At 40.2% G+C, this 27,642-nt stretch overlaps 1 protein-coding gene across 7 annotated transcripts in view; it reads right to left on the bottom strand.

Moving 5' to 3' along the window:
- lama2 (laminin, alpha 2) overlaps nucleotides 1-27,642 on the bottom strand; it is a 308,893-nt gene that overhangs the window by 42,742 nt on the left and 238,509 nt on the right. For all 7 annotated transcript variants that reach the window (XM_055016148.1, XM_055016150.1, XM_055016149.1 and 4 more), the window contains 8 exons: nucleotides 24,623-24,721; nucleotides 18,777-18,888; nucleotides 8,771-8,933; nucleotides 4,368-4,446; nucleotides 4,123-4,254; nucleotides 2,460-2,576; nucleotides 2,028-2,191; nucleotides 661-799 (listed from right to left, as the gene is read on the bottom strand). In XM_055016148.1, the coding sequence (XP_054872123.1) occupies nucleotides 661-799; nucleotides 2,028-2,191; nucleotides 2,460-2,576; nucleotides 4,123-4,254; nucleotides 4,368-4,446; nucleotides 8,771-8,933; nucleotides 18,777-18,888; nucleotides 24,623-24,721 (1,005 nt within the window). The remainder of the gene's footprint in view (nucleotides 1-660; nucleotides 800-2,027; nucleotides 2,192-2,459; nucleotides 2,577-4,122; nucleotides 4,255-4,367; nucleotides 4,447-8,770; nucleotides 8,934-18,776; nucleotides 18,889-24,622; nucleotides 24,722-27,642) is intronic.

The following is a 27,642-nucleotide window of genomic DNA, read 5'->3' as shown; positions in this document are numbered from 1 at the left end:
CAGATAAATAAATTGGCTCACAGGAAATTAAAATTAAAAAACAGAGAGGGGAAAATAAACTATCATGCAATAAATGGGAAAAGAAAATGAGAGATGGGGAGGAAAGCAGAAAGAAAAACAAATAAAAAATGAAAAGAGAGGCAAAAAGAATATCTTAAGAAATATAAGAAGGCAAGAGGAAGGAAAAGAAATATTTCAGGTGTGTGTAGTCATGATTATGAAAGCAGGAGAGGGGAAAAAGAAGGGAAGAAGAGGGACAGAGGAGTGCTTTGATCTCTCGGCCATGACTAATAGGGAGCACAAGCTTACATTCCTGTTACTGCATGCAAGACGCACAAACACATGCACACATACCATCTTTTGTGCTGAGAGTACACTTTCATGGTGTTGGTTATCTACAGTATGTATACAGTACCTGAATATGAGGTGGATTACATTGAGCATAAACATATTTACATTGCAGTTTTTGGTGGGGAATAATTTACTGTCTACAATGTGCAATAGAGAATGCTTTGAAAATATGGAAAATTAGACAACTTGGAATTTGTTATGCAGTATGTGTACACGTGCGTGCGTGTGTGTGTGTGTGTGTGTGTGTGTGTGTGTGTGTGTGTGTGTGTGTGTGTGTGTGTGCGCGCATGCAGGTTTACATTCTCTTACCAGTGCCAGTGCCTCGCTTGCCCTCTGTTTGGCTGCCTTTGCCTCTTTCTCTGCTGCATCAACATTTGCTTTAATGTTACTGTAGGCATTGAAAGCAGCTGTTGCATTGAAGGAGAGGTTTTTAGCTTCAGCCAAAATGCTGTGAGAACAGGGAAGAGGAAAAAAAAATATCTGTGGTAATTGCATTTCAAAGCACTGGAGTTTATGAAGCAATACACAACACAATGTACAGTACACAACAGAAGTGAGTACATGCCTGTTCAACATCACTTTAATGTAAATCTAAAATGTGTGAGGAACCTTGGAGTTATTTTTGACCAGGACATGTCCTTTAACTCGCACATAAAACAAGTCTGTAGGATTTCCTTCTTTCATTTGAGAAAAATTGTAATAATCAGGAACATCATGTCTTAGAGTGATGTAGAAAATCTAGTTCATGCATTTGCCACTTCCAAGCTTGGCTATTGCAATTCATTACTATCAGAGTGTCCCAATAGCTCTCTGAAAAACGTGCAGTTGATCCAAAACACTGCAGAGAGTATCGATGAGAGTTGCCAAGAGAGATTTTATTTCTCCTATATTGGCTTCTCTTCATTGGCTTCCTGTGAAATCCAGAATAGAATTCAAAATCCTTCTTCTGACATATAAAGCTCTTAACAACCAATCTCCATCATATCTTAAAGACCTGATAGTACCATATTACCCTAGCAGAACTCTTCGCTCTCAGACTGCAGGCTTACTTGTTGTTCCTAGAATCTCTAAAAGTAGAATGGGAGGCAGAGCCTTCAGTTATCAGGCACCTCTCCTGTGGAACCAGCTCCCAGTTTGGGTTCGGGAGGCGGACACCCTCTCTATTTTTAAGACCAGGCTTAAAACCTTCCTTTTTGACAAAGCTTATAGTTAGGGCTGACTGGGGGACCCTGACGGGGCCAGTTGGAGTCCATGTGTACGGGGCTTTACTCACTTCTGTTTAACACTGTATTTGATCTAATCGGAACTGTTGAGCTGACAGTGTCACCAGTGGTAGCTTTATCAAGCAGTTTCAGTGACACCTCATCCATAAAAACAGCACATTAGCATTCTCATAGAACTGTAGCCACCAATCATTTTCTCAGCTGACAATTCATGTTTTTAGTAAAATCACACATCTGTGCAGTTTATTACAACTGCTTATGCCTTCAACAGTCCTAAACCCTGTATTTGATTAATTTGTGTTGAAATAGGGTAGTATGGTAATACAGCGTAATTTGTATATTAAGTATATATTTCTATCACTCATAGTCCATGTGAATTAAGCAGTGATTACAACCATTCCTTGTAGTAAAGGCATAAACATGTATTAACGTGTGGTGATACACTGCATTTACCCATCTAAAATGGCTGCAGATTCGTTCAGCTGTTTGGCATGCTCCTCTGCATCGTGCACATGATTAGCCAGGCTGCCATCACTCAGACCATTGGTGAGATGAGTGACTTTATCATCCAGCTGGTTATGAAGAGGACCAAGCTCTCTCTCCATCTCCTCCAAGTCCTACAGGCAGAAAATACAGGCTTTGGAGGCATACTTTGTTTGGTGATATGGAGTTGAGATATTATCTTTTCTGTTAGTATTTGCTGTTGCCATATTGTCACTGACATAGCAAAGCACTTACTTATTTGAAAACCAATATATTTGTATTTCTTGAAAATAAAGTATCTTGAACTACTTCAAATTCCTGACCTCAGAATATTCAACAGCAGACAAATGCTTTAAAAAGTTACAGGAGTCCAACAGGTTTGCATTAGATTTGATTTCGTACCTCTAACTCCTTGTTGATGTTGTCAGAAAGTTGGTTTGCTTCCTCCAGTAGGCGCTCTCCTTCTCCAAGTACTTTCTGTGCTTCCTCCTTCACCCCACTGACGGCAGACCGCTTCCTCTGCAAGGAAACAAACCAGAATCAATAGCTGTGACATATTCTAATGTCAAAACAGGAACATGTTGGAGCACATTCATATTCAGAGTGATCCTTCCATTGTTTTGTAGCTGAAATTTATAGTCTTTTCAATCAAGTATATCCATCCATCCATTATCTATACACCGCTTAATCCTCACTAGGGTCGCGGGGGGGGCTGGAGCCTATCCCAGCTGACTCAGGTGAAGGCAGGGGACACCCTAGACAGGTCGCCAGTCTGTCACAGGGCTACATACAAAGACGAACAAGCACTCTCACATTCACACCTACGGGCAATTTAGAATAATCAATTAACCTCAGCATATTTTTGGACTGTGGGAGGAAGCCGGAGTACCCGGAGAAAACCCACGCATGCACAGGGAGAACATGCAAACTCCATGCAGAAAGATCCCGGGAAAGCCGGGACGCGAACCAGGGACCTTCTTGCTGCAAGGCGAAAGTGCTAACCACTACGCCACTGTGCAGCCCCAGGGCTACATATACAGACAAACAATCACATTCACCATTCACACTTACGGACAATTCAGGAGGAAGTCGGAGAACCCGGAGAAAACCCACGCATACACAAGGTCAATCAAGTATATACTATCATTCAAAAGTTTGGGGTCACTCAGGAATGTCCTTATATTTGAAAGAAAAGCAGTTTTTTTCAATGAAGATAACATTCAATGAATAAGAAATACAGTCCAGACATTGTTAATGTGGTAAATGACTATTCTAGCTGGAAACAGCTGATTTTTAATGGAATATCTACATAGGGGTACAGAGGAACATTTCCAGCAACCATCACTCCTGTGTTCTAATGCTACATTGTGTTAGTTAATGGTGTTGAAAGGCTAATTGATGATTACAAGATTCTTGTGCAATTATGTTAGCACATGAATAAAAGTGTGAGTATTCATGGAAAACATAAAATTGTCTGGGTGACCCCAAACTTTTGAAAGGTAGTGTGAATTGTGTAAAATAACATTTATGTCAGTGAAGTAAAATTGTTGCATATATGGAAGTGTTTGTTATTATTTGCAAAGAGCTGCAACAATGTGAATATTGTTTCTCTGTGTTTCTGTTTAAAGGTTTTTCACCATTTCCACTTATCAACTTATAGACTTGTGAAGTCATCATCTTGTAAACCTATTACTTTGCTGCTACTTGCTGAACTAAAACAGCTAACCGCACAATAAAACAAAGAACGGAAAAAAAGCAACTGTTTGGTCAATGAGTGGAGTCCAGCTCAAGGTCGTGTAGATGAAATCATCCTGTTTCAAGTGGGGAAACTGCACATTAATTCTCAATTCATCAATGAAAATGGCTGGTTACTAACAATCAACGTGATAATGACAGTAAATTAAAACAGCACTTCTTTCTCTTGTCACAAAGTTGCTAAATTTGAATAGTAAATCACCTAAACACAAGTTATTTACACTACAGACTCAGAAAATTGTACAGATGTGATTTAGCATTCAAGCACATTGGTTTATGATAAGTATGTAAAACTTGTGCGTGTCTGCACCTCCAGTGCTGTAAGGTTAGCTTGGTTTTGTTCAGCCAGTGAGCCAGCCTGCCTTGTCTGTCCCTGGGCAGAGTTGAGCAGATCCTGGGCCTCCTGGAGCTTTTTCTCATGGTCTGAGAGCTTCTCTTTTATCTTGAAAAGCAGATAAGGAGGTATTAACTTAATGTCATTCCTTCAGTGAAACTAAAGAAAAAAGTAGCAAAAATTATTTGCAAAGTTTTATAAACGAAAAAAGCTATATTCACCTCTGCTTTTAGGTCTTCTGTGGCTTGATGGGGGTCACCAAACATTCTTTTGACTTTCTGATAGAGCTCCTCTGCTAGACTGGAAGGAGAACAAGGGGAGAGATTAGCTTATTTACATGTCACACAATGTTAAACATGGTTTAGTGGAACAGTGAAATGCATTTGTACATGTGAATACAACAATTCACAGAAGAGAGAAGAGAGGAGGGAGTTGCTGTGATGTGCAACAGAGCTTCTATTTGTGTTAAGACAATAATCACTCCATATGACTGAAAATTGAAATGGTGGAACGAAACTGCACACTTTCTGCTATTGAACCCTCAGGCTAAGTTAGAATAAATTGTAGCAATGTAAAACATTTCAAATATGACACTAATGGGTGTATGTTTGTGTGTGAGTGGGTGGGCCAGGAAAGCAACGTGTGCTAATGAACTTTGGCATTCTACATTAACAACAACAACAGATGAAACTGGGAGAGCACATGACTCTAAAGAAAAATTAAAAACAAATCGCAAGGCCATAGAAATGTGTTTGTTTAATAAAGACATTCTAAGATATACATTTTGCATTACAGAGAGTATGCATTAAAATTAATGCAACAGATATCCAGAGCAAACCATACAACTATTCAGAGTTCATGGACTATAAAAGGAACTTTAAACTATCATCAGGCTTTTTTAAGGAGCATTTCATTAATAACTCACAGCTTTGTTAGGCATTTGTCATCCTTCCCTAACTACAGCTTTATCAGCCTACTGACATGGGATGGACTATATGCAAATGTAGAGTATTTATGTAGGGTATTTGTATAATCTTAGCATTTTGCATGTAGGCGACAATCTCATCCCTCCCCACAAGGAATTAACAGGCGCAGAGCAGCTGAGAGTGAGCAGAGATATTAGTAATTTTCTCCGTAGGGTATGGTAGACTCAGAGGCTACATGTGTAATCTGGGGTAGGCGTATAAAATGAGAAATTAGCTACAACAGTAGCAGCAACCGAGTGTAGAGCTTTCAGGTGAGCAGGAATGCAGAGTAAGCAGAGCACCATATGATGATGTCTTTTTAGATGCGGACAAAAGACAAATTAAAGGTGAAACAAACATAAAATTTCTTAGCATAGTATTGGGCCATCATGTTACTGGAACAGCTTAATTGCACCTTGACTTTGATTCTCCAAGTCTGATGAGTGTAACGTGAGGCTCAAGCTAACTGCTGGAACTAACTCACTGATTTCCTCTTATTTGATCTACCTATCAAAATTTGTAATGCAACCCTAAGTTTTTTCCAGATTTTCTCATCACTACACCAAGGAACAGTGGAGTTATGTGATGGTCGGCGTACGTTTGTCTATCTGTTTGTCTATCTGTCTGTTAGCAACATTACTCAAGAACAGACTAACGGATTTGAATGAAATTTTCAGGGCAGGTCAGAAATGACACAAGGACCAAAGGATTTGATTTTGGCAGTGATGCAGCTTATAGTCTGGATTTATACATTTGTTCAAGATTTCTGTATCATTTTGAGATAGCGTCACGGCGTCACTATGACAACAAGTAAACACTACGTCAGCTGCCTGCTGATGATCACATAATTGCGATCCCACTGTAAATCCACCACTGTGGACTCATTGGGACTTATCCATCGGAAATGATAATAGGAACAAATGATTAAATTGTGGGGGTGTTTCGGAGTCCCATCAATTCCCGCTGCCCTCTACATATTTAGGTCACATGATTTGGTATCTGTACATAACATACAAATGCATAACACAACTGTGCTCAGCACAAGGTAATTTTGTTTGTGGGTACATCTATATTAAATGGCCACATTCTATGGTGCTGTGATTTCTGTCACAAATTTTTTCAAGTGGTCGGAAATGATACGACGACTGAGCAGCATTGGCGGAGTACTGCGCTCTCTGAGTGCTTTTCTTATTATACTTTGCTATGACATGAATTTTTTGAACACATACTCACTTTACAGCATTTAAAACAGTTTAATAACCATATGTTTACCATTGCATCCTTTAATGAGTCTTATTTTTCACCTTCAGCATTAATTAGGACAGCACGGATCTAGTGTCCTCCAGTTAACATCACTCAGAGGACAATTTCACACAGTTGTGGGGATATTTGCAAGGTAATGATTGGATTTGATGAAACTTTAATGAACCCTGTGGGGAATAGCAAGAAGAAAACAGAATATAAATTTGTTTAAAATAACAAGGGGAGGGATGTCTAGCCATTACCCATCTGATGGTTTCTAGATTATGCTACATAGGAATATGCTAGTGGATATAAAAACCAAGTCAAATTTGAAGCTTGTGTGCAAGATTTTCATGCAGAAAATATAGATGATATATACAAAATGGTAATATATTTAAAATATAAAACTTGTACATCTGTGTGAGCCTTGCTCATTTCACTGAAGCATCAATTTAGCATTTGCTGTTACTTCTGATTTTGGGTGGTTGAAATCTCCCCTAAGGGTTCAGTCGAATTATCAACTGCAGGCTGATGGACAAGTCTTTCAGTGACAGTGGCGATTTCTCTTTCCCCCTTTTTCTTCTACACTCTCCCACTACTACCGTCTGTCCATCTGTCAGTTGTTCTCCTCTCTCTCTGATATTCCTTCTCACTACACGTTATTTCTGTCTTTATGTCTCTCTGTGCTTCTGCCCCTACGGTGATACTTTTAATTAACTCATCGACCTCGTCAACATTTACTGCCAAAAGAGACAGAGAGAAGGGGAAGGAGGGATGAAGAGAACAGATTACTAATTCCATCAAATGCCTTGAGACAGAGAAAGTGAGTGAGAGCGACAAAGTGAAAAAACACTGTTAAACATCAGCAGAAAGTCATGGCTTTAGGACATGAAGCAATCAGATGTCTGCACGGTGGAAAGCATTTACTCCTGATGTCTCCAGTGTCGAAAAAAGAAAAAAAGAATAAATCACAGAAAGAAAGCAATCAAAGAAATGATTACTTTTCACATTATGATACCTTTAACTGCAAATCCTGCAAATTCAAGTCCTTGTCATATCGCTAACCGCTAACCGCTTTGCAAACAATACTGAGCGTTGTGTTGTTTTAGAGATTAGTGCAATTTTTTTCCTACTGTTACAGGCATTCACTGAGTTCCATTCATTTCTGTATGATAACAAATCAATTGAACTCTAATTGAAACAAGTGTCTGAACTACTCTGAACATCAAAAATGCCATTACAGTGCAGACACCTCCACTTAAACTGCTGCAAAAGGCAGTGCCTTGAAAAAAGTTATGCAGGGTGGATGTTTATCAATGATTTCGCACAAGTTACATTAGGGGCTTAGCTAATTTTCTTAATGTGAAATGCAAAGAAAAACCAGTGAGTTAAATGGAACACAAGGTAAAATATTATGGAGTTAAAACAGCACCTAAATGCATAAAATGGATACCATGTATTGAAAAATGGTAAGAAAAATGTAAATTATAAATGATTTGAATGTAAAGCAGCAATTATAAACATGTTAGCATGCTGGCATTTTAGTTTTTTTCAAGTTAGTAATTTAGTAAAAAATATTTTTAAGGATTTTAGAAGGAAAACTGTACACATATTCCTCCTGTCTACTCTTCCATCTCTCTCTGTGTGTTGTGGAAAAACACCCCACAAAACAGCAAGCACAACAAACACACAAGGTTAATGCATTAATGTGAGTGAAAACAAGACAGATGGGTGTAAAATGTGTGGCTTCGTAGAAGCAACATTTTGCAGAATGGGGATATTTTTGAAAGAAAAGCAGTTTTTTTCAATGAAGATAACATGAAATGAATCAGAAATACAGTCTAGACATTGTTAATGTGGTAAATGACTAATCTAGCTGGAAATGGATGATTTTTAATGGAATATCTACATAGCGACACAAAGGCCGATTTCCAGCAACCATCACTCCTGTGTTCTAATGCTACATTGTGTTAGCTAAAGGCTAATTGATGATTAGAAAACCCTTGTGCAATTATGTTAGCACATGAATAAAAGTGTGAGTTTTCATGGAAAACATGAAAGTGTCTGGGTGACCCCAAACTTTTGAACAGTAGTGTATATATAAAAAAACACACATAGTAAAAACACACATGGGTTTTTACTAACAAAAACCCATGACAAGTCACAAAATATTAAAATTAAAAAAGTACACAACAGCAAATATACTCAGTCTTTTCCTCCTCCAAACACAAGTCTTGGCACATTTTCACTCTTTCATTAAGAAATTAACACCTATGATGGTCTGTGTGCACTCAGCTGCATGTATCTGAAACAAAGACTAGTCTGTTGGTTAAGTTTCCTCAAAATCTGTGTTTCTGTTGTGTGTGGGAGAGAGATACATGACCTGTGTGTGTTTGTGTGTTTGTGTGTTTCCATACTCCTTCTCCTCCTCTGCAATGCCTTTCTTCCCTCCCAGCTGCCGTTTTCTCATCTCAGCTAGCATGGCCTGGATCTCCTCCTTCATCTCGCTCAGGCTTTTGTCTGGAGTTCCATCTCTCCGCGAGAGCGTCTGGTTCAGCTCGGCAGCCTTAGATTGGAGGTCTGGACACACAGACGCACAGGGAGACGGCTGTGAGGATACTGCAGATGGGCACATTCACTTCTTCTAGCTACAGTTATACAAGCACTAAAAGTTAAATTCTTCCACTTTTGCCAATAATTCCTGTGGGAAATAGTGAAAGTTCTTAATTATTCACAAACAGCAAAAAACATAACTTGGTGAATGCAAAGGTATAAATGTCTTCAAGTAACTTTGTTATCATTTTGTTTATATTTGAGTTGCTTGGTAGCTCTAATTAGCTAAACTAATCAACTTTTGGCCAAGATTTTTGGTCAGAGGGCCTTCACAATCAGCTGAGACACACAAACCGCTGACCGAACATCAGTTTATAAAGTTGGTTTTCTTATTTGCCAACAATTCAAATATCCATCCATCCATTATCTATACAGCGCTTAATCCTCATTAGGGTTGCGGGGGGGCTGGAGTCTATCCCAGCAGGCTTAGGGTGAAGGCAGGGGACACCCTGGACAGGTCACCAGTCTATCACAGGGCTACACAGAGAGACAAACAATCACACCTACGGACAATTTAGAGTTACCAATTAACCTCAGCAAAATACCAATTTGTGTTTACTTGTTGTTGCTAAATATTTATTTACTTCTTCTGTGTCAGCATCAAGTTTCTCCCTCTTTTAAAAGAAGCTCTCCAAAAATTGGCAGATTGATGGCTTCATTTAACATCACGTGCTGGAAACAAGCACAGATGGTAGCGATGGGAAGACGATTTAGTCATTTTTCAAAGTAAAACACCCTTCGGACTCTGCTAGAAATAAAATATAAAATAAATTGTTTCTATTCTCTCTGTGTGGCCCGGTACCAAATGACTGGCGGACCGGTACTGGTTCACCACCCAGTGGTTGGGGACCACTGTTCTAGCTGCAAGGCGAAAGTGCTAACCACCAAGCCACTGTGAAGCCCACAATTCAAATAGTGGGATATTAATTCTCTGTTTTAACTCAGTTTTGTTCTTTATCATCTCCTGGGAAAAAATATCTGTCTTCTTAGCTTTGATTAGATGGTCACCTTTTTCTCAAAATAGTCACCAGTTTTGTCTGTCTGGAATTTGATACTAGGTAGGTAATGTCAATCAGAGGTCCTTAAACATGCAAGGCATACAACTAAAAACAATAAGCTAAAAGAGATTTTAAAAAGCTATTTAGAGCTGCAGATTTGGGTGTTAATTCTCCCTGAAACTGTCACCACAAGCAACTAGTTTTATATTACATATTGCTAGTTTATGAATTGATAATATAACAAGAAAAATACACAACAGCAATGTTGGCTACTCCATGAGTCCATAGTTAGGCAAAGTGTTTCTTTGTGGCAAACCAACAGTCACATGACAAAAAAACTGTGATTATTAGGCCGAACTGCAAGCTGTAAACAGAGCAGATAGGAAATAAATATGGAAACTAAGTAAAACTGTAGTAATAAAATGTCTATAGCACACACAGCAAGATTTTTTTGAGTAGTCTCTATTTCTAGCAATGTTTTTGCTGTTTCCACAGATGTGCAGGACTCTGTATTCCTGTGAAAAAATAGCCAACGGTGAGTGAAAATGCAACAAAACACTAGTTGGAGTTTGTTGGGTTCGGTGGCTACCAAAACACAAGCTGAATTAAACGTGTTTCATTTCTTGTAATTGTTTCAGAATTAAGTCTGCAAGCTCGGCATTTAATGCTATCATTCAAAAAAACTGCATCTACATATCAAGACAACGGTCATTTTGGGGATTTTTCAACTGCAGTCCAGTTTGAAGTATTGCAGGGAGTAACAGAACAAGAAGGAGCAGCTAAAGTGAGCTGTGAGAAGAACAGCTGCAGGCAACAGGCTGCACACCTCCAACTTCTCACTGAGGTAACCCACTTTCACTTTCACGATGCCCTGATGTCCTCAAGCTCATGTTTTCTGCAGTACATGACAAGAAAAATACTCAGAGAGGGCAGTACTCCGCCAAGGGTGCTCAGTTGTTGCATGATTTCCGACAGATGACATCTTTAAACAATTTGTGGTCCACAGCGGTTGATTTGTAGTAGGATCATGTGATCATCAGGCAGGCAGCTGACGTAGTGTTCACTTGTAGTCATAGTCACAGTGACGCCATGACGCTATCTCCCAATGACACAGAAATTTTTAACAAATCCATGGATCCACAAATCTGTTTTTGAGTAATGTTACTAACAGACAGACAAACCAATGCCGATCGTCACACTACTCCACCGCGTTACTTGGCGGAGTAATAAGATCATGGCTGCTCACAGAATGATGAAACAAGGCCAACTATCTTTTTTTTGCTACCCCTGAAATATGTGACATGGAGGAATATATCATGTTTTCTGTTAGTGTAAGTAATTACGGTCAGCAGATCATCCAGGACTGAAATCTTGGAGATTTGTTTCACAGACAACCCAGTTTTCACCATCATATTTTAACATTTTTGTACACAAACATTAGCATTATAAATGTGGTGGCTAAAACTGAAGAGTCTGATTCATTTTGCAGGTATTTTGTCATCAAGTCAAGTACTGAACAAAGAGAAATGTTTATTCATGATGTCCAGGCAAGGTCAGGGATCCCCAAAATCAGTAGGATTCATCCTCAGAGCACCAAGAATGTTTTTTCAAGTTTAATGGCAATCCATCCAGTAATTTTTCATGCCTGACCAACAGATCATTCATTGATTTGACTGTAAAGAAAGTGTTTATATGCTCTGTTCATGAATATCAAACAGGCTTTTATATATCTGTATATTTCCATTTTGATGGAATAAATGCACACAGCGGCTGCATTGTCTATTTAGTATACATTGGCTAGAGGCAGCATTCAAAATTTAATAATAACTGGAGGAAAAACTGGGGCTCACAGTAAATTGATTAAAAAAAACAATGCAAACTAAAAATAGACAAAACATTACTTTGTTCTACCTATCCCATGGCAACTGCTACAAAACCGATGTTGAAACATATGCAGATAAAAATCATCCAGTAGAGCATGTTGGTATTTTAAACAAATGTACCACCAGTAAACAGATGTACAGTACAACAGTGATGGACACTGCCTTTAGACTCTGTCATAGCTCAGCTTCATGGGCTCAACCAGAAAGAAAGACAAAATCACACCATTTGATCTTCTCTCATTTAAACACAGACACACGCTGAGAGTCAGACACACACAAACACATGCGCTCTGTTTTAACACCATTCAAAGCCAGTGATTTTGGCAGACTTCATGTTTGCCCTGCTTTTATCAAATTAAAAGCAGTGAAATCTCAAACCAATCAATGATGAAACCACACTAAAACACTCCAAGGCTCACTTGAATAATACGCAAACTGCTGGAACTTAATGAGCAGCATGTATGTGTATCTGTGAGAGGAGACGTGTCTGTGCGAGAGCAAAACAGAAGGGGGGAGTGTGTGTGTGTGAATTTCCAACACGTACATGTGTGTGCAACAAGCTGTTAGTGTCTGAATTGATGGTGCATTCCTTTCTCATTTGAAATGTAAACACGGTGTGATTAAAGCAAGTTGAAACTTAAATAATGTTTGTGTGTATATGTATGTGTGTGAGTGCCGTGTGTGTGTGCGTGTGTGTGTGTGCTTGCGTTTATGTGTGTGTGTGGTGGTGGCAATGCAGCATTTCCTCTCATTTGAAATGTAAACATGATGTGATTAGAGCCAAGACAGAAGTAAAGCCATCATGCTAATGAACAGCTGTACTGCACGTGTATATGTGCGCGCATGTTGCGTTTGTATTCGTGTGTGTGTGTTTGTGAGTGTCTGTGAATCTGCAAGTGTGTGTCACAACCATATAATTACATAGTGGGATTTAAAAGCCAATTAAACACTTAAAACGTGGATGGAATCATATTATAGTATCTAGTAAACACGTGCACGCACATTGAGGAAAGAGTGTACAGTATTTTCTTGCCTCATTATGTGTGCGTGTGTGTGTGTGTGGCTGTGTGTGCACAGTTGCATAAATGTGTGCACACTGGCATCAGTGTTTGTCTGTGTGGTGTGTACATGTGTGTGTTTGTGATAGCCACTAATTAAGTCTCTAATTGCTACTCTCAATCATCTAGTGAGCCACGACACAGTCTCTCTCTTTTCCTCTTCTCTCAGAAACACACAAACACACACACACAACCATAATCACACTGTGATTAGGCAGAGGGCCAGAGAGCTAGGAGCAACAACAAGGAGAGGACAGTTTCATCATCGCCAGTCAGAATGTGTTGGTCTGGTAACTTTCATTTTATCCCAGAAGTCATAAAAAATTCATAACACTAATCAAAATAACTAATTATGTGAACTGCACAGTTTTACATGGAGCACATTAGTTCTTTCAACATCAGTGTAGGGGAGGAGGAGTCACTTAAAAACACATTTATACCTGCTAAGTCGAACTAGAACTCAATTAGAGCTGTCCAGGGTTAAGTTAAAGCTGAGGTAGGCACTATTTGTAGGTATTATTGGGCAAAAAACTCACACAAACCTTTCAGCATATTGCTTTGGGCTGTCAAAATGTAACTTGTGACAGGAGGAGTTCAGCCAATCACAGGGCTTTTCATTGATCTGGAACAAGGGATTTTCAGGAGGTAAAGGTTCAAATCCAGGGTGATGCCACAAGTGAACACTGACTTTTAGGTTGAAGCATGTGGTGGGAGGGGCTTAAAACAGAAAGAGGAAAGGGAAGAGCTGGGGGATGAGGGCTATTTTAAATGGTTTATTTATTTATTTATTTATTTTGCTCTGTCCAGATTTCTGTTGACTGCAGATTTTAAAGTCCCATATGATGAAAATCCATTTTGATTGTGTTTTGTATGTTATAAACTTGGAGGTGCAAAATAATAACTGTGAATTTGACAACACTTAATTCTCCCATAACTCAAGCCCCCAACCATTAACAAACTGGGATTGGGTGTACTGCATTTTATTACAGCCAAATTCCCAATAAAGCTGTTCTTATTACTCAGCCAAGGAACACAGTGGAGTTATGCGATGATCGGTGATGGTTTGTCTATCTGTCTGTTTGGAGGAAATTTCATCCAGATTTGGATGAAATTTTCAGGGAAAGTCAGACATGTCACAAGGACCAAGTGATTTGATTTTGGCAGTGATGCAGCTTATAGTCTGGATCCACAGATTTGTTAAAGATTTCTGTATCATTGAGAGATAGTGGCTTGGTGTCATTGTAACTATGACAACAAGTGAACACTACATCAGTCGCCTGCTGGAAATCACATGATAGCGACCCTACTACAAACCTACTGCTGCAGATTTATCGGGACTTATCCATCAGAAATGATACAAGGAATATTTGATTAAATTGCGGGGTTGTTTCCAAGTCCCATCAATTCCCGCTGCCCACTACATATTTAGGTCATACAATTCGGTATCCGTACATAACATACCAATACATAACACACACCTGTGCTCAACACAAGGTCATTTTGTTTGTGGGTACGTCTATATTAAATGGCCACATTCTATAGTGCCATGATTTCTGATCATCGATAATTAATAAACAAATGCTGAATTTCTGATAATGCCATATGGGGAAATGAGCAGTCGTGGTGGAGTACTACACTCTTTTCTTGTTTTCATATTTTTCTGTCCTGTTGTCAGACAATGGAAGAAGTATGACATAGTGACAGATACATGGGACCTTTAAAGGTGGAAAAGGTGGATTATTGGAATTTACAGGGTCTTTAAATCTCATTTAGCTATTTCCACCAATAATATTATTTTGACAGTCTGAAAGGAGCATTTATGGAAACAGTAAACATACAGGACAACACACTGCACAACAGGGGCTGACTTGGATCCAGTTACTTGCTTGCTGTGGAGCTTTGAACAGCAGATAAAGTTTGTTTAGTTGTAATGGAAATGCAGATGTTCAAACAGTTTCTATGGTTTGGTTTTATAATAACGTCAGGGTCATATTTCCATCTTTAGCTCAACTTATGAGCTAACACACACAAGAAGTCAAGAAACAGCTTGGAATAATGGAGTGTTGTAACATTTACAGTTTTATGACACCGCAAAAGGTTTCATCTGCACAAAAAAAAGTTCCAGGAAAAGTAAGAAGGTGGATGTAGAGCTGGGACTGTTAGGTTAGCAATTGTTTTTGAAGTCAAGAGTAACCACCTGAACCCATCTATCCATCCATCCATCCATCCATCCATCCATCCATCCATCCATTATCTATACACCGCTTAATCTTAATTAATGTCATGGAGGGGCTCAAATCTATGTCAGCTGATTTAGGGTGAAGGCAGGTCACCAGTCTATCACAGGGCTACACATCAAAACTAACAATCATTCTCACACTCACACCTAGGGACAATTTAGAATTACCAATTAACCTCAGCGTGTTTTTGGACTGTGGGCGGTGAGAACCTCCCACAGTCCAAATGCGCAGGGAGACCATGCAAACTCCACACAGAAACACCCCAGGCCTGTGCCGGAATGCAAACCGTCACCCCTGACTAAACCCATTACAAAATCTCCTTCTTTTTAAAATATCACTGAAAAAAACAGGATCTTTAACACTGACATGGAACACAGAGAAGCAACAACAGGGACTAAATATGGTGTGAGTCGTGACAGCAACTGAAAATGAGTCTGACCAACCCCAGCATCAAAGGCCAAAGTGACCTGCAAAATGCCACTCCTGCCTGAAGATGGTCCATTGAAGTGTGGAAGAGAAGAGCTGCGCAACTCTTGTGCACTGAGAAAATACTAATTCCCTCATGGGAGGACACTGATGCTTGGAATCACTGCACAGAGTCATTTTTTAGACTTCAGTGATAGTCTTTCCTGTGCAGTGTTTGTGGGGTTTTTTCTGAGATATCACAAGAGAAAAAAAACATCGCAAGCTGGTCACACAGCCACTGATGAAGGGGAAGAGGGAGAAGCTGCTGCAGCTGCACCAGCAAGAGGATGCAACAACTACCTGCTGGTTATACATGCAGTGTGTGTGTGTGTGTGTTTGTGTGTGTGTGTGTGTGCGCATGCGTGCGTGAGTGACAGAGAGAGGTGCTCTTTCTGAAACCATCACTACCAGAGTGAACCATCTGTACAGAAGCACAAAGTTTTGTATCTTAGGAAATTTTACAGCAGCATTTAAACCTGGAACTGGCTAAATAAAAACATCAAGTCCAAAAAAACTTGAACAAACAAGTGTAAATGGCAAGGAGATGTCAGCACAAAAAGGCATTTACTTAATGAAATATGTACTACTTTTTGAAGGCCATTTCACAGCTGCTATAACCAATATTTTTGGAAAAAAATGATTATGTCTATGTTAACAAGGTTTGTAGCCATAAGCCTGCAGAGAATAAGTAACAAACTACTAAGGCTATAGCTGACATTGCTCTGCTGTCACAGCAGCCCATTCCTGTTGCACAAATTCAAACTAATTTGCTTTGTTTTTGGGCTTGTGGTTCTCCATTTTGCGTTTGATGATTTTCCACAGGTTTTCAATTGGATTTAGATCTGGTGATTGAGCAGGCCAAGGCATGGTTCTAATGTTCTGGTTCTCCATCCAGGCTTTAACTGACTTTACCATGTGGCAAGAGGCACTGTCTTGTTGGAAAATTTAGTCGTTGGAGGCAGGAAAGAGTTTTCCAGCTGATGGAAGAAGATTGTTTTCAGGAGCAGCCCTGTACATGACCTGGTTCATTCTCCCTTCACACAATTGTATTTGCCCTGTTCCACCCATACTGAAACTACCCCAGATCGTCACTGAGCCACCCCCATGTTTTACTGTAGGGGCAAGACAGACTGGTCTGTAGGCTTCTCCAGGCTTCCTCCTAACCAGTAAGTTGACTGGAGTGGGCAACAACTGAAAATTGGATTCCTCACTGAAGAGAACCTTAGCCCAATCATCAACAGTCCAATCCTTGTGATCCCCAGCAAAGAGTAACCAGGCTTTCCTCTGCCTTTCATTGATGAAGGGCTTCTTCCGTGTCCTGTGTGACTTCAGACCAGCTTTAAGAAATCGGTTTCCAACTGTCTTTGTCAAACAAGTCACATATCTCGACAGTGCCCACTCATTTTTAAGGTCCTTGGAGGTCTGACGACGATTCCTGACACAGGAATGGATGAGTGACGGTCATCTTGTGGGGTAGAAAGACGTTTCCTGCTGCAACCAGCTAGCAATTTGGTAGTACCATGTTGGGCTTGTTTTTCTTGTTGTAATAAATGGCTGTCTTGGAGAGCTTCAGTTTTTTTGCTACCTGTCTCTCACTCATATTGATTTCCAGCAGTGCCAAGATGGCTGCCTTTGTGGCTTCACATAATTCTATTGTTTTAGGCATTATGTGAGATTTGACAACTTCTGAGTTGTGCTACGGCTTGAATGTAAGCAGAAACCCATTCCAGGCCTTTGCATGTGCAGTGCTGCTGATGACATGAAATGGCCTCTTATATACCCTGAGAATACAATTAAGCTTAAGCACGTCAAATAGGACATAAAGTATTATATAATCAGCTGCATTTTTTGTCGTGTTCATTGTATTCTTCAGATAATATACCTTTAGTGGTACCAGGCATTAAAATGAACAAGAAATTGAAGAAAATGAGAGTGGTCTAAAAATTTTTTTCCATGAATGTATATATAAATATATATACATACATTCTAACTTTGTTATACTGTAAAAGATATTTCTGAGGTCTCTCTCCTTCTAGATATGGTTGTACTGTTCCTATAGAGGTGCAGGACTTTATATTGAGGAAAACAAGCCCACTATGAGCAAAAATGTGACAGGGAGCAAAAAATATCCCAAAAGTGCTGGGGGATCAGTAAGTTAAAATACTTGTGCAAAACCACCAGACACAACAACTAGATGGTGAACACATTTGAACATGTAGCAGCAAAACAGCCAGAAGCTCTGCCTCGGACCTAATGGAAAACAAAACCCTGAAGGGAAAATAGTGGGCTTACAATCACCAATAACAGACTACAGCATTGCTGTATGCATATGTGCTAACATTTGTGTTTGAGCAAAAAGTGCCCTCTACCAACCATACATGTATACATGTGCCAACACCACTGAGCTTGACTGTTTGTTGCCCCATAAAACCTGCACAGTTACGCACTAACTAGTTGCAAAACTAAATGAAGCAAAGTGCGCCACTGCACACTATTATCTTGGTGAATGACTCTTTATCGCCATGGTTCGTGATGCTGCAGCCTGCTGGATCTGTCTTTATTGTTCAGGCAACACTTTGCATCAGCAGCTGGCACATCGTGCTGGCAGCTGGCCACTGGCCCATCAGTCGCTACGTTTGAGCTACATTTTCCATTACTGATCTAACAAGGAGGTAGTAAGATGTTTCTGCTGTGTCACTTTGAAGACTGCCTTTCAATGTGGGCCTGATAGAATTAAAGAAACATAGGCTGTAGCACAACAAAATCCCTTGGTGTGGGGGATTCTGGTTACTAACACCAAAACCAGTTTTGAAAGTAATGACACATCACTTATCACAGTAATGATTTTCTATCCAATTCAACCTGGGTGTCTTTCTGAAGATGCTGTATTTCTTTTTAAATGGCAATTTTAAAGTCCCTGTCATCATAATTATTCATTTCATTAGCTTCTTGTTTCACCTTTTCATATTCTTTTATTACATTCTCCAGTAATGTAATAATGTAAATCTCCCACTGGGATCCCTTACATTTAATATGATGCAATATAATTCAATGTACTCTAATGACAGATGAAACTAGTGAGACAATAGACAGATAAATCCAAAAATTCCAGTTGGCAGGCTATGGAGGCAGCCAGTGGAGGAGAGGTGGTGTTTATTTCAGCTACCTTTAGCTCCCAGCAGCGTATCCCTGATGAACTGCTCCAGGTCCTCAGCTCGTTTATGAATCCTGTCAGCATCATCCTCAACCTGTTCTCCATCAGCAGACACCTTAGTGGCCTATACACACATGCACATACATTATGGAACAATACACAAACAATAAACAGGACCTTAAATAAGTGAACATATTGACTTCTGTCTAAGGAGGGAAAGGAAACAATGAAGAATGAGGCCTTAGAGAAAAGACAGATAAGAAATAAAGAAAAAAAGAGACTGGTGATGATGGCAATGCATACACAATAAACACTATCAATATTACTGTGCACAAACAAATACAAAGATGGATGAATTACTGACATGAAGAGAAAACACAACCTTACATATTTATACACACACCAAGGACCAGGGATACAAGAGATGGATGAATTCTTGACAGACACGAAAACACAGCCTACCTCACTCAATTTAACACACACACACACACACACACACACACACAGAGAGAGAGAGAGAGAGAGAGAGAGAGAGAGAGAGAGAGAGAGAGAAGGTAATTACTGTGATTTGACAAGACCATACTATATTATTTCAGCTGCTGTGTATGTGATGGGGTGTGGGGGATAGTATTGCTGTCAACAAATGTCAAGGCCTCAGTGCCTAAAAGGATGTAGCTTGACATCATGAATGTGAGGGTTATTTTCCTCCACTTGGCATCTGTAGACCCCCCTTCACTTAAAAAGTGCTTTTCTATTTTGGTTAACTCTTCTCACACAACTGTGACTCTAGAGATTTAAAAAATAAATAAATAAAAATTGAGTGTATAAAAAGACAGAGTGCATAGAATCTTGCAATCTGTATAAGAAACAAAGATGATCTGAATATGTTTGATGGAATGTTAATGAAATTCTTTTTTTAATTGAAATTTAAATAAGCATAAATTTACTCCAACACAGACACAACGTGCAAAGTTTTGAGTCTGTTCCTATTGGGCATGAGTGGAACACGGCACAATCATGTCTGAGCCGTCACTCTTGTGAAAAGGGATTCAGTGTGATCAATGTTGGGACCTGTGTTTATGTGACCACTAATTATCACCTTCCTAAAATAATAGCTGAAGTCATTTTTTGACAGAAGTTATTGTTTTGCTTAAATCATCTCCTCATGATGCTGGCCACCTCTGGTAAAATCACCTACATCCTCAGTTGAACAGATCGTGCAATTGTACCCCTGTAGTATAATGGCCTAGGTCAGGGTTCAAAGTCTCTTGTGTTTTCTGAAAAAACTGAAAAAAATTACTTAAGCCAATATTTTAAGAGGGTGTCAACTTGTATGTTTGCATCCGTGATTTCACTATACACCTGCAGAAGCATCACCATGTTGAGGATACGAGAATCTCTGGCCACAGTCCAGGAATGACCCAACCTTAATGTTGAGGATTAGGGATTGAACGATACGTGTTTCTCAAGGCCGGCACCTATGCCAATTATTGGTAATCATGAAAGGCAGATAATCAATATTTGGAACCTATATACGCTAAATGTAATGTGATAGCAGGAACCTGTCATTCATAACCAGAATGTAACTGAATATGTATATTATTATTATTATTATTATTATTATTATTATTATTATTATCCCTTATTAATCCCACGAGGGGAAATTCTGATTTTCACTTGTCCCCCCAATTGGGGGGTCAGAGCACAGGGTCAGCCAAGGTACAGCGCCTCTGGAGCAGGAAGGGTTAAGGGCCTTGCTCAAGGGCTTTCCTTTGTTTATGTGACTGAGATTGATCATTTTGTCTCCTGCAGTTATGTCTGCTGTTCTTCTCTATTTTCTAAATCTTTCACTGTTCTATCGCTCTTATTATCCACTGTGGTCCAGATCTTAAAGCAGAATTATTGTTATCCATACTCTGTTTCACAGAAATTAGAGCATTCTTTCAAACTTAGCCATTAGCTGTTAGCATAGCTACCTGTGACAGTGTTTCTTGCTCAGTTTTTGCAGTCTATGCTTGAGAGGCATTTCTGGGACATGCTCACAGCATGTTGAAAACACGCACCTTTATGGTCAGCACCAACACAATTATCATTCCCAGCCTTCCCCTACTTGAGCAATTTGGCTAACTGTGACTTTTTCCTTTTCCACAAAATGACATTCAAGTTGAGAGGTGCTGTTTTGACACAGTTGAGGAGGTCTAGAGCATGTTGTAGAGGGTGCTGGACGCACTTCAGTACAGGACTTCCAGGATGCATTTCAACTTTGGCATGAGTTCTGGGAGCTTTGCATCACTACAAAGAGACTGCTTACATTTATTTATGTTTTCAATCAATTCAGTTTAAATATACTACCGTCCAAAAGTTTGGGGTCACCCAGAAAATTTCATGTTTTCCATGAAAACTCACACTTTTATTCATGTGCTAACATAATTGCAAAAGGGTTTTCTAATCATCAGTTAGCCTTTCAACACAGTTATCTAACAGAATGGAGCAAGAACAACGACCCACGGCGCAGAACAACGACCCACTGCGGATGTGGCAAGAGATCCAGCAGCTGACGAAACACAAAAGCAAGTCGCCAGCAGCAGCCAACACAAAGGCCTCGTTAGCGGATGAACTTAACAGCTTCTTCACCCGCTTTGAGTCATCAAGATCAGCCACTCCACTGGTGCCTCCTAGACCCTCCAGCCCCCAGTCTCTCACTCTGCAGGAACATCAGGTGATGCGTGCACTGAAGGCAGTAAATCCAAGGAAAGCTGCCGGACCAGACGGCATTCTTGGAATGGTGCTTTGTGCCTGTGCAGCCCAGCTGGCAGGAGTTCTGATGGAGATCTTCAATTCATCCCTGTCACCCTGCCAAAGTACCGCCCTGTCTAAAGGCAGGAACTATCGTTCCAGTGCCCAAGACTACAGCCATTAAAGGCCTTAATGACTACAGACCAGTGGCACTGATGTCTGTGGTGATGAAGTGCTTTGAAAGGCTTGTTCTCCAGCACCTTAAAGCCTGTCTCCCCCGGAACTTCGACCCACACCAGTTTGCGTATAGGGCAAACCGGTCCACGGAGAACGCCATCACCACAGCTCTTCACACTGCCCTGAGCCACCTAGAGCTCCCAGGAACCTACGTCAGGATGCTGTTCGTCGACTATAGCTCAGTGTTCAACACCATCAGCCCTGACATCCTGGTGGAGAAGCTGGTGGTCCTGGATTTGGATCCCCTGATGTGCTCCTGGATCAAGAACTTCTTGACTAACCGACCACAGGTTGTGAAGGTGGGTCAGCTCGACTCATCCACCCTGTCACTCAGCATTGGGTCCCCCCAGGGCTGTGTGCTGAGCTCCCTCCTGTACGCCCTCTACACGTACGACTGTACACCCATCCACCCCTCGAACACCATCATTAAGTTCGCCGATGACACCACTGTGGTTGGCCTCATCTCGGGGGGTGATGAAATGGAGTACAGGGAGGAAATACAGGAGTTGGCAGGGTGGTGTTTCAGGAACAACCTGGAGCTGAAGACCAAGAAGACCAAAGAGATGGTCATTGATTTCAGGAGGCATAAGGGTGTCCATGCTCCACTATCCATCGAGGTTTGTGTGGAAAGAGTGGCCTCCTTCAAGTTCCTGGGGACTCACTTATCTGAGGACCTCACCTTGACAGCCAACATAGCAGCACTAGTTAAAAAGGCACAGCAGAGACTCCACTTCTGCCGAGAGCTTAGGAGGAACCACCTGGAGGAGAGACTGCAGGTGTCCTTCTATCGGGCCACCATAGCGTCTGTGCTGACCTACAGTGTGACTGTCTGGTTCGCAGCCTGCTCCGCCGCAGACAGGAAGGCTTTGCAGAGGGTTATCAGGACAGCAGAGAAAATCATCGACTGCCCTCTGCCCCCTCTAGAGAACATCGCAACCTCCCGCTGGATCAGCAGAGGGAAAAAGATCTGGGCAGACAGCACACACCCTGGCCAGAAGCTGTTCAGCCTGCTGCCATCAGGGAAGAGACTGAGATCCTCAAAATGCAGGACAAATAGTCTTAACAGTTTCTACCCTTGGTCCATCAGACTCCTGAACTCCAAACATCTGTCTACCTGAATGCACAATGCCAGTTTTTGCTGCTTTTGTGCAATTTCATAACATATTTATCCTATGCTACTGGTTCTTATTGTATTTTATATACGTCCCATATTGTATATATCTGGCCTCCTTTGCAGAAGTTGTCATTTTTAATATTGTTTTGTTACATATGTACATTTGATTTTATTATTTAATGTTGATATTTTATTACTTAGTGCTCGTTGTGCACCGTCCAGTGGAAGCTATTTATATTTTCGTCATGCCATGTATGATGACAATAAAGCCATTCTAATTCTAATTCTTCTAATTCTAATTCTAATTCTAATTCATTAGAACACAGGAGTGATGGTTGCTGGAAATGGGCCTTTGTGTCACTATGTAGATATTCCATTAAAAATCTGCGGTTTCTAGCTAGAATAGTCATTTACCACATTAACAATGTCTAGACTGTATTTTTGATTAATTTAATGTTATCTTGATTGAAAAAAATGCTTTTCTTTCAAAAATAAGTGACCCCAAACTTTTGAACGATAGTGTATGTTTTAACCAGACCACATTTAAAGCTCTTTTAGCAACCAGGGGAGGCACACCAGAGCTCCAAGGGGGTAAAAGTTCTTTGCAACAACAGGTTTATGATATTTCTATTGAGCATTTGCTTGAAAATATGCATCATTAAAGGAAAATATCAACTGACATGATAAAGACCTTTGGCCACAGCTATCACTCTGTCTACAAGCTGTTTCTGCTTTGTTTGGATTGTGTGCATGCCAGTGGGCATGAAGGTGTGGATAGTGTTATTCTGCTGGTCACAAGCTGCTGGCAGTAACTTACGAGGCAAACAGCATCGTACGAATAAAAGCAGCAAGGAAGATTGCTCGTGAGGAAACATGAATGTGAACAATGTAGGATTTTACATGGTTTTTCTATCTGCTTTATATATGAGGAAAGTAATGTACTCAACTAGCTCGTTAGACTTCAAAGATAATCAGAGCATCTCAGTAAAAAAGAAACAAACCAAACAACTAAACAAACTAACAAAAAACACACAAACTAACTAACACAAAACGCCTCCCCTAAAAACACTGAATGTAAACGTAGCTTTACTTTGTTTGAAAAAACAAAACAAAATACACTATACCGTCACTTGTAGCTTCCTAAGACCCCAGCTTTGACTTGGCTTGCATTTTAGATTTCTTCTAGTTATTTGGGATAAGAAGTAACCAATACATATAATAATCGGATAATATCTAATATCTGATTATTATATTTATCACGGTATAATATATATCATTGCGAGATAGCGGCACGGCGTCACTGTAACTATGACTACAAGTGAACACTATGTCAGCTGCCTGCTGACGATCACATGATTGCGATCCTACTATGAATCGACTGCTACAGACCACGAATTGTTTAAAGATTTAATCCATTGGAAATTATACGACTGAGCAGACTTGGCGGAGTACTGCGCTCTCTGAGTGCTTTTCTTGTTGTTATCATTATGAACAATATGCCCTTTTTGAAAAAAATAATTATGTCCACATATGTGGACGCCAGGTCTTAGGAGGGTAAGGTTAACCTGGGTATCGTGGACAAGGGTACAATATCTCATGATGCCATGTCTTAACTTTTTCATTCTGGAGACCAAAACTAGACCTGTGTCTTTGCTGTGTGGAACTGTTGCTTTGACTGTTACAGAGAAAGACAGATAGTTGAAGAAAGAAAGGGAGGCAGACAATGGCAGAGACTAAATTAAGGTTGAAAGAACAACAAAAGGGTTTGTACCCTGCTGTGTAGTTGGTCCATCTCGACAACCAGTGATCCTAGGTTGGAATCAGCCAGTTGCAGTAATCTCTCTGGAGCTTTTTGAGGCGACAGCATGTGCTGCAATAGAAACAGAGAGATGAAGGAATTACAGAAAGAAATGTCTGACACATTTTGGCCCAGGGCTAGGCTTTTGAACTGCCTGGCTCTGTGGTGTAGAGCTGAAAAGAAGAGGATGAGCAAGCAAAAGCAAGAGGCAAGGAAGACAGACAGAAAGAATTAACTAGCATAACATATCTGTTAAAATACACTGTCTTTTGATTGTGCCACAGTTAAGAATGTAAAAACAATTCATATGGGATAAACATACGGAATTCTAATCTTATTAGTCCTAACTAATTGAATGAGAAAATTGTAAGAATTTAGACACACTAGAAATCATGCTCACTGTAAAATATCAATGACAACGCTCTGCTAACTATTAGGCAGGTTGAGTGAATGAAGACTGTGCTGTCTCATCACAGTCACATATTCCAGCAAGCCAGGATTGATGACAAAGGGGTTTTAAGGGTTTTTTTACATTTGTAAAACATATTTTTGCACTACTGTGGCTGTGGTTCAGGTGGAGGATCGACAGACCATTTACCATTACAACATTCACAAGGACAAACATCACAAGGGTGAGATTTATACTTTCTCTGAAATGTTTTCAAACAGCTTTAGTCATCCAGTACAATGTCATGTATGTGACTGAGTGAATATAGCTCTTGGAAATGAAAAAAAATGCTTTTGCGTAGTTCTGTCTAACATTAATAACCAGTTGTTTCATAAGTAATTCAGAATTTAGACTGATATATTTTTAACTGTTAATGTGAACTGCCTACACGTGGATCTGAGATTAAGTAACAAATGCCAGAGCAAATAAGGTTGCAGGTTTAGTAAAGTCTAGAGTTTAGAAAAAAAATGAAGACAAAGTGATCTTAAAGTCCTAATTACATCAAATTTGGAGTTAAGGGTCATTGCAGAATTGGAGGACATTTGCGCTTCAAAATTTTTGAAAAATAAACCTTCTCTTTAGCAATTTTCTGCTACATATTCATCAATAATAGGCAATAAACTATCAAAGGCTTGATTAACTCAGCTTACACATCAATGGTACCATTTTTCTTCAATATTTTATTTGTTGTTTGCTAACCCTACTGTAATCTTAGTAACATGATTGCTAATCCACGCTAATTTTAGCTTTTTCTCAGGAGTAGAAGCTACATATTTAGCTAGCTGTTACTGACCAAGAGGACAAACTCTCTGATGGAAAACAGTAAAAAGAATTATCCTGATAATATGCATAACAGGGTTGCTTGAGGTAGAGTGAGACATTCAATCAAGGCTGACAATCTTATGAAAATTTGAAAAACAGAAGAGGGGACATACACTATATTGTCAAAAGTATTCGCTCACCCATCCAAATAATCAGAATCAGGTGTTTCAATCACTTCCATGGCCACAGGTGTATAAAATCAACCACCTAGGCATGCAGACTGCTTTTACAAACATTTGTGAAAGAATGGGTCGCTCTCAGGAGCTCAGTGAATTCCAGTGTGGAACTGTGATAGGATGCCACCTGTGCAACAAATCCAGTCGTGACATTTCCTCCCTCCTAAATATTCCACAGTCAACTGTCAGCTGTATTATAAGAACGTGGAAGTGTGTGGGAACGACAGCAACTCAGCCACCAAGTGGTAGGCCACGTAAACTGATGGAGTGGGGTCAGTGGATGCTGAGGTGCATAGTGCCAAGAGGTCGCCAACTTTCTGCAGAGTCAATCACTACAGACCTTCAAACTTCATGTGGCCTTCAGATTAGCTCAAGAACAGTGCTTCAGCAGAGAGCTTCATGGAATGGGTTTCCATGGCCAAGCAGCTGCATCCAAGCCATACATCACCAAGTGCAATGCAAAGCGTGGGATGCAGTGGTGTAAAGCACACCACCACTGGTATCCAGAGCAGTGGAGACGCCTTCTCTGGAGTGACCAATCGCGCTTCTCCATCTGGCAATCTGATGGACGAGTCTGGGTTTGGCGGTTGCCAGGAGAACGATACTTGTCGGACTGCATTGTGCCAAGTGTAAAGTTTGGTGGAGGGGGGATTATGGTGTGGGCTTGTTTTTCAGGAGCTGGGCTTGGCCACTTAGTTCCAGTGAAAGGAACTCTGAATGCTTCAGCATACCAAGGCATTTTGGACAATTCCATGCTCCCACCTTTGTGGGAACAGTTTGGAGCTGGCCCCTTCCTCTTCCAACATGACTGTGCACCAGTGCACAAAGCAAGGTCCATAAAGACATGGATGACAGAGTCTGGTGTGGATGAACTTGACTGGCCTGCACAGAGTCCTGACCTCAACCCGATAGAACACCTTTGGGATGAATTAGAGTGGAGACTGAGAGCCAGGCCTTCTGGTCCAACATCAGTGTGTGACCCCACAAATGTGCTTCTGGAAGAATGGTCAAAAATTCCCATAAACACACTCCTAAACCTTGTGGACAGCCTTCCCAGAAGAGTTGAAGCTGTTATAGCTGCAAAGGGTGGACCGACGTCATATTGAACCCTATGGATTAGGAATGGGATGTCACTTACGTTCATATACGAGTCAAGGCAGGTGAGTGAATACTTTTGGCAATATAGTGTAGCTTTGCTCTACCAGTTCTTTTGGAAAAGTGTTTGATGATGTTAATTCCAGTGTATCGTGTGATTCACTGTTTTCTTCTTCTACCACTAAAAAGATTATGCTAACAGGGTTGTTGTGGGACACACGTTCCATGCATGATAATTATTATTTAAAATATTTGATTAAATTTTTTTTCCCACAATTACAAGAGACATCAATGAAAAAAAAACAAAAAAGGAGATTTAAATTTCATTATAACTGTTTTATTGGAGATTCAATTTGGTCCTAAGTGGGGAGGGACAAGAGAAAAATGGCATTTTAGGGGGAACTCCAGACTTATTTGGTATTTTTAAAAATATTTTCAAACATTCTTTTCTC

The sequence above is a fragment of the Amphiprion ocellaris genome, chromosome 12, assembly GCF_022539595.1.
Source record: "Amphiprion ocellaris isolate individual 3 ecotype Okinawa chromosome 12, ASM2253959v1, whole genome shotgun sequence".
Classification (NCBI taxonomy): domain Eukaryota; kingdom Metazoa; phylum Chordata; class Actinopteri; family Pomacentridae; genus Amphiprion; species Amphiprion ocellaris.
This window is presented reverse-complemented; position numbering and strand designations above follow the sequence as displayed.